The sequence below is a fragment of the Arabidopsis lyrata genome (assembly GCF_000004255.2).
Source record: "Arabidopsis lyrata subsp. lyrata unplaced genomic scaffold ARALYscaffold_4, whole genome shotgun sequence".
Classification (NCBI taxonomy): domain Eukaryota; kingdom Viridiplantae; phylum Streptophyta; class Magnoliopsida; order Brassicales; family Brassicaceae; genus Arabidopsis; species Arabidopsis lyrata.
Window position 1 is genome coordinate 6808188 of NW_003302552.1, and position 17922 is coordinate 6826109.

A 17922-nucleotide genomic window follows, 5' to 3' on the forward strand; every position below is an offset into this window, starting at 1 on the left:
ACTTTGTCATTGTTTCAATCACATTTCATCTCATTAGTAGTCGTTTTAGTGTGTTTTGCATATTTAGGACGTTTTTGCAATAGGATTGCATGTGCATCGCATATTTGGTTGTTTTCAGGTACTTTGGATGCTTTTGGAGTTCAAACAGAGGAGAAACAGAACAGAAATTCAGAACGCTCAATCACTCCCTCAGCCAAAGCACTCGATCGCAACCTCGGAGCCCTGACAGAGCAAAGCACTCGATCACAACCCCAGAAACTGTCATGAAGGGCAAAACCACTCGATCACAACCCCGGAGCAATTTCAGAAGAAACCACTCGATCGCAAGATCGAGCAGAAGCTGTCATGAAGGACATATCACTCGATCACAACCCCGGAGAAGCCAGCAGCTTAGTTTCACTCGATCGCAAGCCCGGAGGGATCACCCACTCTACACCACTCGATCACCACCTCACGTCATCTACTCGATCGCACCACTCGATCGCAAGGTCGCTGGACCATTCCATCTCGTCTTCACTACAGACCACTCGATCGCAAGACAGAGTTCCCGAAGCCCAGTTTGATCAGTTTCACTCGATCACAGGGAGGCCCATTTCAGCCCATCAGATGCTCGATCGCAGGGTCTCGATGTGAAGACCACTATCTCGAACTTTCCTTATTTGACTTTTTTCGCTTATATAAGCAGCCTCTAAGAGTTTTCCCTAGGGCATCCAGTCTTTATTTTCAGTTTTTACCTAGACTCGTTTTGGTAGCCGCAGTGTGTTCTTCCTGCGACTTTGTATTTGCTTTCAAGTATTTTATAATTCAGTTTTTGTTTCAGTCTTTATCATTTCTTGTTATCATGTTTTCAATCGTTTCATTGCTATTGTTTTTTATTATGTCTGAGTAGTGAATTGTATTTCTGAGGATGGGATAGAGTAGTCGTGGTTGTCTTAGTCGATTTAGATGGTTGAGTTTAGATTGTTTGAATCCCTTCTGGATTAGTTGCGCTTATTGCTTGTTCCTTTCTGATCAACTGGAAAATGAATCCAGACATTCCCGCACCCAAAAGGTGTTTGATGGAATGTCTGATCCACTAATTCCAGAGATACTCGTCTCTATCCCAAGGTATTGGCCGTTTAGAGTGGGTATTGGCTTTAACAAGTTGATTCGGTATTGCTTGCTTAGTTAGAGATCGCTAATGGTGATTAGGTCTGTGTCTAGCTCTGCTTGAGAATTTCTATCACGGTGGTGAATTGATTTGCTTTTGAACTTGTTGTCAAGGGATAGCTTCTGTGAAGTTTTGTCAACCGTCTAAATAGATTAAGGAGACCACGCTATTCGATTACCCTGTCCTTAGGAATCTCTCATCCATTTGATTGCCTGCTATCTTACCTACTTTGTTATTCAACTGCCTGCTATTGCTAGTTTACATTTCAGTTTCATTTCATATCTGTTATTTCGCATTAGGATTATTAGAAAACAACAACTCTCTGCTTGGCTTGACTTAGCAAATTCTGATCACATCTCATCTGTTTGCATCACACTAGATTGGATTGACACCCTATAGTACTACAACGACATGATAGTGCTTTAGGTTTAATTGATCTAAAAATCTATATCATAAGGCTTTGTCTATGTTTATCTAAATTAGGTGGATTCCTTTACTTAGTAAATGTTTGTTCTTATGTCTTGTTGAGCGAGTCATCAAGACTTAGAGCTTGCGCTGTATCAGAGTCTTATCACAACTCTGTTGTGGATGTAGGATTCACACTCGATTGTCTTTAAGTATTTTTGCGGAGAAAAAACTCTAAAATCAAAGGATGAAAATAAGAATATGAACAGGAAAGTAACCAAGAAACTAAATAAAGCGAAAGAAGTTGATAAGAACAAAATAGTAAAGAGCTTTGCGAAATTGTAAGAGAGAAAGTATGTTGTATTGCTTGATTATAAGAGGTAAAAAGATTGTCCCCCCCAAACACATGCGTTTGAGGTTGTTTTTATAGAGAAAACATGATCAATGCGGTCATTTACTGCTCATAATCGCATTGACCCGCATTAATCATGTAGGTTACAATTTGACCGAAACGGCTTGAATTTGAACTATCTTAGGCCTCGCATGGATCTTCCGAACTCTTTCTTGTTGACTCCGAACTCCTGCGTCTTGACGCTGCCGCGAACCTCGAACAATATTCTCCTCGCTTCGGCCTTTCTCTGTGCGAGCTGTATGCTGAATAAGAGCGAACTCCGTACTGGTAAAGATCGAGCTCTTTAATAAACTGAATCGAACTTCCGGCTGGTCGAGCTCGATTCTCCTAATGAAATACCTAGAAATCCAAGAGGATTATTATGTAATAATGACGTGGACAGATCCAAATGGATCCTACCGAAAGTGTGTGGGATCCAACCCCAACATTTAGCCCCCCAAGTCTTGCGAGCTGAGTGCTTGGCTTGGAAGACTTAAGTAGATAGTAATTAATGACTCGAGATCTTTAACACTCTGGAATTTCTCCATGTTTTACGCTATTACGCCGATCTCGGATAATCAGATGATTTGATTTCCCTGACAATCGTGATCATTAATTTCCTAATTTTATATTAATACCACGGGAAAAACTGTCCCACTTCCCAATATTCTCGAGGCGGTTTTTCGCTAAATAAGGTTAAATGGAACGACGGCTTTTACAGCAGCGTATATTTACCCCAAAAGCTTTTACCAAACCAGAAAAAGAGAAACCTCTTAGTTAAAGATGTCTTCCCCAGCCGTCTATGTTTCGGAAAACGAAGATGACAGTCAAGGAATCCCTGTTCCCAGAGGGGATGAAGTCTTCACCCAAAGGGGAGACAAATTTGGTCCGCACTTCAGGTCTCAGTCGATCTCTGCTTCCCTTGGCGCTCTTCGCCGCCTTTGTAACATCCCCCAAGAAATTGAATTCTCTCTTCCTAGACCCAACGAGTCTCCAGAAGTGGTGCGAGAGGGTTACTGTTGTGCGTACGAAGTCTATTTCAAAGGTTGTGGTTTGTTTTTTCCCGTTCCGGAATTTCTTCTTTTATACCTCCTCCACCCACTACAAGAAATTCGGTCATTGATAGTACACTAAAAACGCTACTATATCGATTTTGTAGCGTTTTCATGAACGCTATGACAGAAGGAGCTATAATAGCCTCACCCCATATGATAGCATTTTTTTGAATGCTATGGAAAATGAACCTATTATAGCAAGTATCATATGCTATTGTATAAGTTATTCTAGCACTTGTTTCGTGCCACTCTATAATATGTCATGGCTTTTTATTAGTGCCATAGAATATTTTATTATGACACGATTACAATGTTGTTGAATACAGTTATTTGGCTGCCAAAATTGTGCACCTATTCGATCAATTCTGGGATTTATAAAAACCTATTGTGAAACAAAAAATCATAAAACAGCAATGCTTTTTCATTTAAGATCCAAAGCATACAAAGTGTACACATACATCATGAACTCTAAAAGAGAACATGTAAACATACATCAAACCAGTTCATAAACAAAACAGAAAGTCTTTATCAAGTTCTCAAACATAGCTAAACTTAATTAAAAGCAGAAAACATATTTCATTCCATCATCAGTTCAGATTAAGCAATTGAGTTCACTCCTGAAAACAAAAATATCTTAGATTAGTATGACATAGGTAAAATGAATCACAGCAAATTAATGATTACAAATCTCACCATTAATGGTTCCACTTTATCTTCTGGCCATGCAATAGAGGTTCCAAATGCATCTTCCATACACTCGATCTCAGAAGATCGTCTCCAAACTGCAGCATCTTTATCCTTGACAACATCCACCCAGACTCGACATGCTTTAGGGCCCAAAGGTACAAAGTGGACAACACTGGCAGGATTATTGGATGACCAACGTCCTTCAGCAACGACGTGGTTCTTTCTGATCAGATCTATCAACTTACATTTTTGATTTTCCTTGAATGCAACAGGCTACAAAGACAACCAACAAACAACCAGACAAACAATTAAAACAACAAACCACAATCAATCATGTTTATCAAAGTCAACAGCCCAACCATCAATCATGTAACACAGTAAATTTAAAAGAAAGTACCTGCAATTTACGACGAGGAGATGCGCGCGCCGCTTTCAAAGTTGTTGCTGGTTTCTTTACAGGAGCTTTTGGAGTTACTGGAGACTTCTCATTCTGATAACCTGTACTTGATGCTTTAGATGTAGATGGTTGAAGAGGAGGAGATTCTGGAGTTGTCTCCATCACAACTCTATTTGCAGGCCATGCTACAAAACAGTTCAAAGAATCCTCCACATTTCTCATGTTAACTGTAGGCCTCCATAGATATGCCTTAGGGTTTACTACCACATCCACATATACCTTCATTGCATTTGGACCAAGAGGAAGTCCATTTACCAACGCTTTAGGTTCTCGAGTCTGAAATCGACCTTCAGCGATCACTTGATCATTTGTACTATAATCCATGAGTTTGCATTTGTTCCTTATACTTGTGCCAGGGCTCTGCGAAATTCAAATGTACCAAACAATGAAAAGAAAAAATAATTATCAAAGACTCAGATATAGATAAAGAGCATCTACAAATAACAAAAGTTAAGAAACTTAACCTTAGGTGCTATGTCTTCTGGTATACTACCATCAGTTGGAACAATACAGTAATCAGCATCCCATGCAACCATTTCGCCAAGTACATCCTCAAGAGTAAACATGTCAGGTGCAGGTCTCCAGAGAAATGCTTCTGGTTTAGTAACTAATTCAACTAAAACCTTGACAAAGTTAGGCCCTAAAGGAATTCCATTCACCAACTCATCCTCATCATAAGAAACAACACGTCCCTCAGCGACATTCTCATCAGGACAGGACCAGTCAACCAAATAACACTTGGGAAGTGATTTGGTGTTTACACTCTACATGAAAAACAAACAATGAGAAATCAACTCATAAATATAAACAAAGGCAATATATAAATAGCTGGTACATACTCTATGAATCGAGTTTTCACCGATGTCAGACCCTTGTCTCTGTAATAAGATCTGCTCTAACTCATGAACCTTTTTCTGCAAACGAATCTGCTTTTCTTCCATTGCAGCCATACATTTGCTCTTGACTTGGAAACAAGCCAATTTTGTCAAGCTCATACCTCTACCCATTGCTCTCAATCTTCCAGGATTATCAGGTCCCAAAATCTGTGTAAGCATATCTTCCTTTGGATTCGTTGTCGTTGAATCATTAAGACTTTCAGTGTCTATCTCTTTTGCCTTTTGCTGCAAACACAATTACAGATCATAAGGTGGACCAAGCAGGATATCCAATTTCTAAAATCATACTGATAGGTAAAGTCAATACTTACAATCTTTTCAGCAGCATTAATATTTATAGGCGTACCATCCTTCCTAGTACGCGACTTGACCCAAACTTTTAGCCTTGTGATCTTAGATGGTTCTGAGCTACTCTTTACCAATTCTTCTCTCAATCTGACCATTCCTTTACGCCCACAAGTGTGAGGTATCTGCTTCTTCCTTCTTGCCTTAAATGAATCACTTACAACCTGAATTAGAATGAAAAAAAAGGTGAGTATTCTACAGGCCAATAAACAAAGACAACTAAGTGAATACCTTGAAGGCGTTACTAGTCTTGGCTTTGACAAAGAGACGCCATGCTGTTGGAGGTACATTATTCGGTCGCAGACTCATCCTATCTTTCATGGTTCTAGCTTTCTTAACCTTGCTCACCAGACGTGATTTGGAGGCTCTCCAGAGACATCCCATCTGCTTAAACACAGCATTCTTCTTATAGTCTTCGTCAATGTCAAACCTTGCCTTCATTCAAATGCACCAGGAAAAGAAAAAACAATTTACTAATGTGAGGCAAGTTAAACTTAAAATGTGGATAATTTAATTATAGCTTACCTCAATAGATTTCCACAGAACAGTTTTGATATCTTCACCAACTTTTTTCCAAGTGTCGATTATGACAGGAACATGTTCCCGTACTAACGGACCCAAGTATGATGATAACAGCACTGACCCTGGGCCACAATGTTCTCCCATATCAGTGAAGTCAACATGTTGCTTTTCATTTGGATCCTTGGCAATGTGTTTCATCTTCGTTGGTCCTCGTTGCTTTTTACGCTTTGGTTCAGCAACTATATCATCATCTGCCGCCTGTTCTTCAGGCACATTCTGTGTTTGCTCATCATCTCCATTAACTACATCATTACCAAATTCTTCATTCTCCTCATCTGCCGCCTGTTCTTCAGAGTTCTCTTCTAACTCATCTTCTTCATTCAGGCTACCTGCAGCTCCAGTACCTACATCATTACCAACTTCATTAACTACATCATTACCAGCTCCATTAAGTAAATCATGACCAGCTTCTTCAGTCTCTATATCTGCCGCATGTCCTTGAGCAATGTTCTCTTCTAACACCTCTTCCAAGTCCCTTGTCTTTTTGGTTACCCGCTTGTTGTTACGATTGCCCATCTTAGTTCACCTGAAACAAAAGAGACAAATGTTAGAATACAGTTCATAGATGAAACACCAGTGAAAAAACAGACACACACAAAGAAACCAAGATGTATAACACTCAAATCAAAAGCAATAATGATCCAATTTAATTAAAAACGAATTCCTGGCCATCATAGATCCACAAAAAAAAACGAAACACTATTCTTTCAAACATAAATTCCTTCACAATCATGACGGGCATTTCTAGCTTCATCAACCAAGTCATCAGCTTCCATGTCCACTACTGCTGGCAATGGCCCCACATCTGAATTTCCATCTTCAGATTCTTCTTCACTGTATCTTCTTGTAGGACCTCTCATAGCTACATACCAACTAGATGACTCATCTACCCTTGAATAGAACACTTGCTTTGCTTGAGAAGCTAATATGTAGGGATCTCTTGCAAATGAAACTTGACTTTGGTTAAGGTTGACTAGCGTGAAGCCATCTTCTTTCTTGACTCCATTACCTATGTTTGCCCATTGACACCGGAATAGAGGAATGTAGAAAATGTTGTAATCAAGAAGTATAATCTCTACCACTCTGCCATAGTAGGATACAAAGTCAACCATCTGAGAAGTGACTTTCGCACTGGCTCTACACATTGCTGTGGCCTCATATAAGACCCCACTGTTCTGAGTTTGTCTATCAACTGAAGTAGTGTGAAACCGTTGCCCGTTGACAATGTAACCCGTGTAAGACCTTGTGCAATTACGAGGACCGTAAGCCAACCATTTAAGCGTATCTTCATGTTGTTCTGAACTGAGAGGTATCTATTTCAAAAAATTTTAAAGTGTCAGTGTATATTGAAGACAAGTATAGCTACACCAAAAAATAAATAAGGGTGACTCAAGTATGAACTTGCCTGTTCTTTTAAGCAAGACGCAAATTTCTGAGTATGCGTACTCCATAATATTGTCGCATCACGTCTACATCTTTCATTAGAATCTTGTAGTTGTTGAAGGTGCATGCTTAAATCGAAATAAAAACCCAATATTAACAGGCTGATGTATCTATTAGAAATGACTGGTAGATATAACAAAAATTGAGAAGAGACTGTTAAGAGTACTTACTCCACATAAGGATCCACTAGAGCCATATTATGAATCACAGCAAGGTGGGCTATGTTCTTCTCTTTCTCAGTAAGAGTACATGATGTGGCTGCGGATATCGGACGACCCTCTAGTATAGAGCTGCTCTCATACTCATCATTTCTGTCAGATTTTTCCTCAACACTAGTTGTATTTTTCAAGAACTCACGGCAGAACCTCATGCATTCCTCAGCGAGATACGATACAGCAATACAACCCTCAGGTCTTGCAGTGTTTCTTACAAAGTCCTTAAGAACTTTCATGTACCTGCAGATAAAGCACATTGAAGATTAAAAGCCAGAAAAGCTAATTGTATAAGAAATAAAGTTAGAAGTTATCCATTTGTACCTCTCAAATGGGTAAATCCAACGAAAATGGACTGGTCCACATAACCGAGCTTCCCTGCCTAGATGTACCGTCAAATGCACCATTATATCGAAGAAACTTGGAGGAAAGAACCTCTCAAACATGCAGAGAGTTTCAACAATTTCAGTTTCCATTACTGAAATTGTCTCTCTGTCGATAACTCGCTGACATAGGTGGTTGAAAAATGCGGATAAGCGTCCAATAGCTATCCTAACACCTTTAGGTAACAAACCTGAAAATAAATAGCATTGAAGATTAAAAGCCAGAAAAGGTAATTGTATAAGAAATAAAGTTAGAAGTTATCAATTTGTACCTCTAATCGCAACCGGAAGTAACTGTTGCATCAACACATGATAGTCATGAGATTTAAGTCCTTTGACCGTAGAATCTTCTATTTTCACGCACCTGGAGATATTTGAGCAATATCCATCCGGACCTCTGAAATCAAAAAGGCGCTTACAAAATAGTTTCTTCTCTTTCTTGGATAAAGACCAAGGAGCTGCAGGCAGGTACATTCTTTTTCCACGGGGTTGGGGATGTAAATCCTTCCTAATACCAAGCAGTTGCAGATCTTTTCTAGCATTAAGCCCATCCTTTGATTTACCGCAATGCAATAGTGTTGAGACAATGCTAGCAACGACATTTCTCTCCACGTGCATAACGTCTAAATTATGTCTAACCGGCAGTTCCTAGGCCCAAACAAAAAGACAGAAAAGAATACTATATGTTAAAGACAGTTCAAATAGATCAATTCAGAAATGATATATAGAAAAAAAAAACAAAAAAACATTAGGAACATACCTTCCAATAAGGCAATTTGAAAAGGATTGACCGTTTCTTCCATCTAGATAACTCATCCTCATCTACTGGTTCATCCTCTTCCTCTGATTCACTGGTTTCATCATTAGAATCTGAGCCTGAACCAACACTTTCTTTCATATTCCTCTTCCTTCCAGTTACTCTCACATTCCCAAAATCATTCTTGTAATTTTTCAGTAGTTGGTATATGTTATGACCACTCAGAATCCGACCTCTTCTCCCATGCTCAGCTTTACCATCGAACCATACTTTCTTTCTTCGATAAACATGTGTTGGTGGCAAACCCTTCCGATGGCACATATATACGTGCTTTCTGCAATTAGTCAGCCACATACTGTCTGTGTGTTTTCCACACACAGGACATGCCATTTTTCCCTTGACTTTACAGCCCGCAAGATTTCCATATGCCGGAAAATCTTGTATGGTCCAGAGAAGCATCGCCCTTAACGTGAAAGTAGTGTGACTGAATGCGTCATACGTTGACTCTCCCTTCTCCCACAGATGATTTAGATCCTCTATAAGGGGTTCTAGGTACACATCTATATTGTTTCCAGGTTGTGTTGGACCAGGAATCAGTAATGACAACATGATGTTCTCCTCTTTCATACACTTGTCAGGTGACATGTTGTAATTGACTAACAAAACAGGCCAAGCACTATAGTTAACATTCTTCATGTTAAACGGATTAAACCCATCTGTCGAGAGTCCAAGCCTAATGTTCCTTTCTTCAGAGGCAAATGATGGGTACATGTCATTCATTTGATCCCACGTCACAGAATCCACCGGATGACGAATTTTCCCGTCAGTGCTCTTATTACTAAAATGCCACCTTAAGTCTTTCGCCATGTCTTCAGACCTGAACATCCTCTTGAGACGTGGAATTATCGGAAAATACCTAAGTACTTTCTGTGGAATACCTTTCTTCACCTCGCCAGTGCGGGTGTTAATCTTCTAACGTGAAGCGTCGCATTTCGGACAATTGTTGAGCTTCTCAAACTGCTTCCTGAATAAACAACAGTCGTTCACACAAGCGTGTATCTTCTCGTAACCCATATCAAAAGATCTAAGAAACCTCTTCACCTCGTACAACGAGGTGTGCATTACATTGTCCTTGGGTAGCATCCGTGGCAAAGTCTGAAGCAGAAGATCAAAACTTCTGTCAGACCAACCACTCTCTGTCTTTATCCTAAAGAGTTCAACTATCGCCGATAGCTTGCTGTGGTTTGCACAACTTGGGTATAGGGGCGTTTCTGCATCGGCTAGCTTTGCAAGAAACTCATCTTCTAGCTTATCCTCAGCCTCAGCACCCTCACATAAATCTGCCTGCCTAACCAACTCTTCATCTCTAAACTCAGCAGCTTGGTATAACCCCAAAATCTCTTGGTTCCACTGACTTGCATTGCTTCTACTCTCAGTCCCTGATTGCACTTCTCCATGATGATACCAATCCTCTCTCATCTTGTAACTCAAATCCATTCCTCTTGTTACAAGATGATCAACGACAATACCGGCTGAGTGACGATCTACGTTGCGACAGTCAATGCAGGGGCAAATAATCATCTCCATTTCTCCTAAAGCTGCAGCCACAGACCTCACAAAATCCCAAGCACCTCTCTCATAATCCGGTTCAGCTCTTAAGTAAATTAAGATGAGACCAAAAAACAATAAGAAACCTTAACTCTCTTAATCTCCCATTAAACCCTTAAGTATATATATATATTGTTTTTACATACCTGTTCAGATGAACCCATGACTTTTCGACCATTATATGTTCTTACCCATAAGCAAAACATAAAAACTCATAAGAATAACTCAAAGACCAAACAGACACCATAAGCAAAACATAACAAACCTATAATAATAACTCAAACACCAAATCGTTTTCATTGACATTCACATTAACAAGATTAAAGAGACAAGTATTAAACCAAACAAGAAATTCAAAGTCAAAAACATTGGAACCTACAAACAATACCGTTATATGTTCTTACCCATAAGCAAAACATAAGAAAAGATAAACTGATCAAACACCAAACAGACTGTACCATAAGCAAAACATAACAAACCCATAAGACTAACTCAAACACCAAACACACATTGACATTCACATTAACAAGATTAAACAGTCAAGTATTAAACCAAACAAGAATTTAAAAGTCAAAAACAATGGAACCTGTAAACAAGACAAACTGCTTTAAGCTTCTGAAGATTGGTTTTGTGAGTTTTAGTCGTCAAAAGATCCAACCTGCAAACTAATAACAGAAGCTAAGAACCCTAACCTAAAGATTGTCTTCTGAATGTATATCTCGATTTCAATTGCAGAAATAAACAAAAATCAAAACCAGATTTCAAACAAATAAAAGAGCCATAACCTGAAGCTTATATTCGTGTTAGGTCCTCGAAGATTTCTCTAGAGCTACAATGAGAGTAAATAGAAAGTAATTAGAGAAATCGAATTAACACATTGAGAAATCGAAGATTATATCTACAGTTCATTACTACAGATCTGAGTTGCCTACCTGTCGTGGGTTTCTTCTTCGATTTTGCAGATCTCCGGAGACGACACCAACACAGCGACGGAGACGACAACAACTCAGTGACGGAGAAGACATGCACCAGCTAAAGGGTTGATTTTCCTTTTCGAAACCAGAGAGAAATCGAGGGAATCGACTGGAGATCGAGGGAATCGAGAAGACAGAGGTGGCGGAATGACCGGAATTGGGTTTCCTGGTCGCCGGAAAATCGAGGGAATCGAGAAGACAGAGGTGGCGGAATGACCGGACAGGTTTCGATTTTTAGAGAAAATGACCTAAGTGTGTGAGAGTGTTTGGCTAAGTGTGTGAGAGTGTTTGGCTAAGTGTAGAGTCGCGGAAAAAACAAAGTTTTGGCTAAGTGTTTTGCCTCCAAAATGATTTTCTTTGCTACAGTAGTGATTTTTGGGTTCCCGCTTAGTGAAATTCTATTCCAGCACTAAATTAATGCTACAATATAGTTGCCATCCGATTTTGTAACTTTTAGTAGCAGTTAGTGAATTAGTGCTACAATGATATGCTACCAATGACCGAATTTCTTGTAGTGACCTAGGGATTGCCTTTCCCCAAATGGCTCCCAACTTCCTTCGATACGTTCTGAGTACCCTGACCGTTTCGGCAGAAGCAGGGTTTTCCCTCTCCACCAGCGAACTCTTAGGGCTATTTCGAGCCCGTGAATCCGCAGCAGCGGGTATTTTTTCTATAAACCCTATCCTTGAACGTAACATGATCGATGGAATGCCCTCGAATGATGGGCCTTGGCGGAAATACTGGTTCTTTTTCCGAGTCAATCCCCATTCCGTTCAAGGTCTTTCCGGTCTTCTTCTCGCCAATTGGTCGGCTAAACTTGGTTAAAAATCCAACCTTTACTACTTTCTACTGAATTAAGCAAAAGAGATGGAATTCTTAACCCAATTCTTTGTTTCAGGGAACCAGACGATCCCCCGCCCAACCGATGACTTCTTGTCCTTCTTTCGAATCGTTTCCGAGTGTGAAACAAATTGGAATTCCTTCACCCTTCAACGCATTCATAAAGCGGGGCTCGCCATTAAAGACGGTCAGACTCTCCCACTCGATCCTCCTCCCGAGGAGAAAGACGTCTCGAGCCTGAATGCCCGAGACAAAAGAAAGATGCAGGCTGAAATCAAGGCTCTTAAGGATCAGCTATCCGAAATCGGGAGAAAGAAACGGATATCTACAATCTCCAGGGTTGGTAACTTCCACAGGAAGACCCTCTTGGTTGATGATGGTTCGTTAGAAGCAGCCCTGTCAGCCACGGTGGATACTCTAGCAGCTAACGAGCAACGCATCAGAATTGCGAATGCTGAAAGAGATTCTGCGAGGTCTAATGCTTCTCGCTTAGAGGCTGAGCTAGTGGAGAATACAGCTTTGTTCGAAGGCAATTGCATTGCTTAAAGCTTGCTGATCAGCCATAATTTCTTGGTTTGAGAAAGAGAGATTTTGAGATTTAAAAAGTTTTGCGGTAAGTCTCCACAGGCGGCGCCAAAATGTGGATGTAGGATTCACACTCGATTGTCTTTAAGTATTTTTGCGGAGAAAAAACTCTAAAATCAAAGGATGAAAATAAGAATTTGAACAGGAAAGTAACCAAGAAACTAAATAAAGCGAAAGAAGTTGATAAGAACAAAATAGTAAAGAGCTTTGCGAAATTGTAAGAGAGAAAGTATGTTGTATTGCTTGATTGTAATAGGTAAAAAGATTGTCCCCCCCAAACACATGCGTTTGAGGTTGTTTTTATAGAGAAAACATGATCAATGCGGTCATTTACTGCTCATAATCGCATTGACCCGCATTAATCATGTAGGTTACAATTTGACCGAAATGGCTTGAATTTGAACTATCTTAGGCCTCGCATGGATCTCCCGAACTCTTTCTTGTTGACTCCGAACTCCTGCGTCTTGACGCTGCCGCGAACCTCGAACAATATTCTCCTCGCTTCGGCCTTTCTCTGTGCGAGCTGTATGCTGAATAAGAGCGAACTCCGTACTGGTAAAGATCGAGCTCTTTAATAAACTGAATCAAACTTCCGGCTGGTCGAGCTCGATTCTCCTAATGAAATACCTAGAAATCCAAGAGGATTATTATGTAATAATGACGTGGACAGATCCAAATGGATCCTACCGAAAGTGTGTGGGATCCGACCCCAACATCTGTGGTGCACTTCGCCCCGCCATCATTTTCCCTCATTTGATCCCACACGAGAGAAGCGACCGCCATCGTGTCAGATTTCCACCTTCGACCATCTTTCCTTCAGAAGAGAGAAGCCATCTCCAGCATGTGAAGCCGCCATATCTATCCGCATACGAGTCTCACCACTGAGTCTTATTGTATCACTAGCCCTTAGACCATCCGCACATCCGGAGATCGGAATCTCCGATACCTTACCACGGCTTACACCCACCTTGACTACACGGATACGTTCGGTCAAAGAACCGTGTTGCCTCTCTTGATCGCCGATAGAAAGCTCGGCTCCGCAAACTCTCCTTCTAACTGTATTTATCTCGGTAAATGGCTTAGAGTTTCTATGGATTTTTAGGTGTTTATGCGTGTCGAGAAATGAAGGAAACGCCTTCTATTTATAGTTTTTCCGGATAAAACCGTTTTACCCCCAATGGTGTCCATTCGGTGAAAAACGCTTGTTCGCATGTTTTCGCCGAAACCGCTCATTCACACGTGTTCGCCGAAACGGCTCATTCACACGTGTTCGACCAAACCGTTCACCCGTGTCTGTTCGGCCAGCGAATGTAACCGTCAACCCAACCGCCTTACTACCTTTCCACCCGACTGTGGATGTCGGATTCACACACTTAAGTATTTTTATTAAGTAGGAAAGATTACTCTTGAGGGACAAAAATGAATATGTAAAAACTTATGAATTGCTACGAAAATTGCTATAGTATTTCTTTCTTGAGAGGAAGATCCCCCCTTACATGGCCATTGGCCTTTGTAGTTATACCTAAGAAAACGACATTAAAATGGCTAATTAAGTATAATTATTCTCTCTTAAATGTGTCCGTTTTGATCTTTGGCTTTAATGCTTCAACGTTTGAATTTGAGTTGACTCTGATCTTCATGGGCCCCGCCTTTTGGCCCAAATGTCCTTAAACCGACTCAACCGTGACTTCGATGCCAGACTCATGCCGAAATGCAGTCACTTCGGATTCTACTTGTGGCGATACCCACTTCGACTGTTCCTTTGGCTCACTGATCTGACGGGCTTTATCCTTTATGGGTCTTCATCTTGTCTACGTGGCAATCTTTGGTTGGTCCCGGACTTCTGGTGCGGGATCCGACACCAACAATTAGCCCCCCAAGTTCTTCGAAGTGCCATTCCAATTCGGAGAACTTTAAATGCTTAAATGACCAAAGATTGCGCTCGAGAATCTTTCTGATTTCCCGCCGAAAATCTCATCACTCCCTTAATTTCGGCACTAGCCATTTCTACTCGAGTGACATCTGTCATCATTATGACCGTATCTTAATTATTTACTATTAAAGCGGGAAACCTTTCCACTTCCCCCACAATTCCCAAGGCGGTTTCACCATTATCACTTAACTTCCGTGAGGTAACTTCTTTCATCATTACTTCTTTTACTTTTGCGTTTTTAGCCGAAATTTCTCTCTTCTCTTTCTTCGCCGACTCTTTCTTTGCCGGATTTTAAATTCCTCATCTTCTCCGATGATTTATGACTCCGAAAGACCCGAGTCTCCATCCTTTGAAGGTGGCTCTAGTAATGACGAATGCACTCGTCCTAACGATATCGCTGGTCCGCACTACAGATCCACCTGTACCCTTCAATCGCTAGAGCGATTAAAGGGGCTTTGCCAGATCCCCCCCGGAATCATAGCGGAAGCGCAGATAGCCAACCCTACGGAGTCCCCGGAAAACCACCGTGATGGCTATTTTTGTGTCTATGAAATCTACTTCAAGGGCTGCGGATTGACTTTCCCCCTTCCCGAAGCCTTAGTTCGATACCTAGCGGCTCTTGAGATCGCTTTAGCTCAATTAACCCCCAATCTCCTCCGAACTATCCTCGGAATCATAACCGTTGCGGCGGAAGCGGACTACATTATCGGGGTCCCCGAACTTAAGGAACTTCTAAGTGTGAGAAGTTCGTCAAAGAAAACAGGATACTTCTCGGCATACCCAAATGCCAATAGAAACGTCATCTCGCACCTCCCGAACAAGGATGAAAACTGGCACCATCCTTGGTTCCTGATTAAGAAAACTCCTGCTTTGATTGGGAATCTTTCCGATGTACTCCCATCGAAGTGGTCTACGAAGCCTGGTAGAGACTAGGTCGTATATTCCTTTCCTGGCTATTATTATTTTTTTACTGATCAAATTCGTTGTTTCACTTCGCAGCTCTCATCGCTTCAACTCTCCCGACTGAAGAATTTGTCAAGTTCTTCAAAACAATCCTCGAAGGGGAAACCCTTTGGAACTCTTTCACCCTCGATCGGTTTGTCGAGGCCAACCGAAAACTCAGGATGAGTCCTCCCAATCTACTTCATCGTCTTCCGCCTCCTCCCTCAACTCAGGGAATGTCAGCTCGGGCCCTTACTGCCCAGCGTAAGAAACTCTTCAAGCCGATACCAGAGGCTTGTGATGAAAACAAGGCGTTCCTTGCGGCCGCCATTGACAAAAAAGACTACAGCAGAACCCTGCTGGTTGATGATAACAGCTCCAAGGGAGCCAGATCCGTTGCTGCTTATAGGTTAACACCTCGTCGCGAACGTCGTGACGAACGTTCTCCTCGGAGAGAGCGATCTCCTCGTCGTGATTCTCCTCGTCCTCCCCGATACGATTTCAGCAATTAACCACTTAAGAACTTGGTTCGCAGGAAGAGAGACAAATCATCCCGTAGTGACTCTTCTCCGCGAAGGGAGAAATCAAGGGCCCGGACTGACCGTTCACCTCGATCATCCCCTCCCACTGAACCAATGGGTCCTCCCCGACCTGTTGATATGTCTTCTTCTTCCCAGCCCGATAGCGAAAAGACTGCTCGGAGTGCATCTCCTAAAAAGGGGGATTCTGAATCTCGAGATGCTTCCTCGAGGTTAAAGCCTGCTCTTGTTCCTCAAGTCAAATCGCTTTCAGGTTTGGTGACTTACACATACTTAAACGTTTTTGTCTCTATTAAGATTCTAATTTTTACAACTCTTCCTTCTTCGCAGCTATGGAGAAAGAAGGCAGCGTCTTCCGATGCTTCAAGACCCGATCGGGTTCGATCTTGCCAGACTTCGACAAGTGGCGCCCTGCGATTTGCGAACTCTATTTGCTTCACGCTCACCACTCATCTCGGGTTAGTTCCGTTTTTTTTTTATTGTATTACCATTCTGCAAACTGACTCACCATCCCGGGTTTATATATAATGCCAGGCTCACAGCAAGCTTAACGACATGATTGAACATTACGAAGGGTTGGTCATTGGACGGGAGAAGGAGATTGACATGTGGAAGAAGAAATTCTCTGCTCTTGAGGCTGAACTCAGTTCTCCTGCCGGCTCCAAGCACGATCTGGAGGACAAGGTCGATAGTTTAACATCCGAGCTTGCGCAGATAAAGGGGGAGCTGCAAGACCAGTACGACCGGAATTACAAACTCCAGGATGAACTTTCTAGTGTTCAGGGTACACTTCATGAATCCGAATCAACCGCCGATACCCTGAACAACCAACTTATCGAGCTTAACGCGAAGTACAAGGCGCTAGCCAAGTTGCGTGATTCCGAGTTGGCAAGGTCGGCATCGAAAGCCAGACAAGATGTTAAGGGACGCGGGATGGAGTTGATCCAGGGGGCCATCCGCTTCATTCAAACCGAGAAGGCTAGGTCAGATCTGGAATCAGACATCAAGGAGCACGAGAGCAACCTGATTCTGTTGGACCAAATCCATGATGCAGATTTCTCCGAGGTGCAAGAGAGGGCCGAACTGTCGGCTAATCTTTCTGAAAAGCGGAGTCGTTTGGCAGCTCTTCCCGCTTTGACTTTCAACCCGCAGGACTTTGAGGAATTCTTCACAGAATCTCCTCCTATAAGTGAATCGGGTCTAGACTGGGCGGGTAACTTTTGGCTCTTGATATTCACTACCTTTTCTTACCTTGTACCTTTGATTGACTGGAATTATTTTTTCTAGGCTCAAGTGAGACGGAAGACGTTATCCCGCCCGAAGTTCCTGTGGCGCCGGAGGTCACTCCGGAGGATGGTTGTATCGTGGAGGGTGGTCCAGGAGCTTCATCTGATCAAGCACCAGTTAAGGAGGCGAGTGAAACTTTGAAAGCTGAGCCGGAGTCCGAGGTGGATGTTGATCCGTAGTGGCTGTGTCCACTTTAAACTGGGGATCCGTAGTGGCTGTGTCCACTTTAAACTTAATTTCGAACTTGTTTTTGGCCTAAGGAGGCTTTATCATTTCTTTTGAACAAGATATTTGCCTGAAGAGGCTTTTAAACCTTTCTAGGTTATGACCCCAAGGGGGTTTGGTTAAAATTATATGCGGGTTTGCAAAGTCCGCTTTTAACCTTTTGTGGCCTTGTGGTTATGCTTTTGAGATTTTTTAGGCTGATTAGACCTTTCTCTTAAGAATGCGA

The 17922-nt window shown here is 41.7% G+C and overlaps 2 protein-coding genes and 1 pseudogene across 2 annotated transcripts; 1 reads left to right on the top strand and 2 right to left on the bottom strand.

The window, feature by feature from the left end:
* Window positions 1-3051: 3051 nt before the first annotated feature.
* LOC110229396 lies at window positions 3052-4448 on the bottom strand. The gene is made up of 3 exons (XM_021029446.1): window positions 4086-4448; window positions 3695-3961; window positions 3052-3618 (listed from the first exon to the last, which is right to left on the bottom strand). Exons 1-3 carry the CDS (start codon window positions 4368-4370, stop codon window positions 3613-3615), a joined length of 558 nt encoding a protein of 185 aa, XP_020885105.1. The 5' UTR covers window positions 4371-4448; the 3' UTR covers window positions 3052-3612.
* Window positions 4449-9555: 5107 nt separating this feature from the next.
* LOC110229449 lies at window positions 9556-10712 on the bottom strand. The gene is made up of 2 exons (XM_021029674.1): window positions 10518-10712; window positions 9556-10417 (listed from the first exon to the last, which is right to left on the bottom strand). Exons 1-2 carry the CDS (start codon window positions 10547-10549, stop codon window positions 9736-9738), a joined length of 714 nt encoding a protein of 237 aa, XP_020885333.1. The 5' UTR covers window positions 10550-10712; the 3' UTR covers window positions 9556-9735.
* A 4061-nt stretch (window positions 10713-14773) lies between these two features.
* On the top strand, window positions 14774-17650 carry LOC110229532 (annotated as a pseudogene).
* The last annotated feature ends 272 nt before the right edge of the window (window positions 17651-17922 follow it).

What these genes read in the sequence shown, in the direction of transcription:
- LOC110229396 (XM_021029446.1), bottom strand. Translation starts at nt 4,370, where the DNA reads ATGAAGGTATATGTGGATGTGGTAGTAAACCCTAAGGCATATCTATGG. An exon ending in CTCCTCGTCGTAAATTGCAG is followed by an intron (nt 3,962 to 4,085) that starts GTACTTTCTTTT and finishes TTGTCTTTGTAG; the next exon opens with CCTGTTGCATTCAAGGAAAA.
- LOC110229449 (XM_021029674.1), bottom strand. Translation starts at nt 10,549, where the DNA reads ATGGTCGAAAAGTCATGGGTTCATCTGAACAG. An exon ending in TCATGGGTTCATCTGAACAG is followed by an intron (nt 10,418 to 10,517) that starts GTATGTAAAAAC and finishes AATTTACTTAAG; the next exon opens with AGCTGAACCGGATTATGAGA.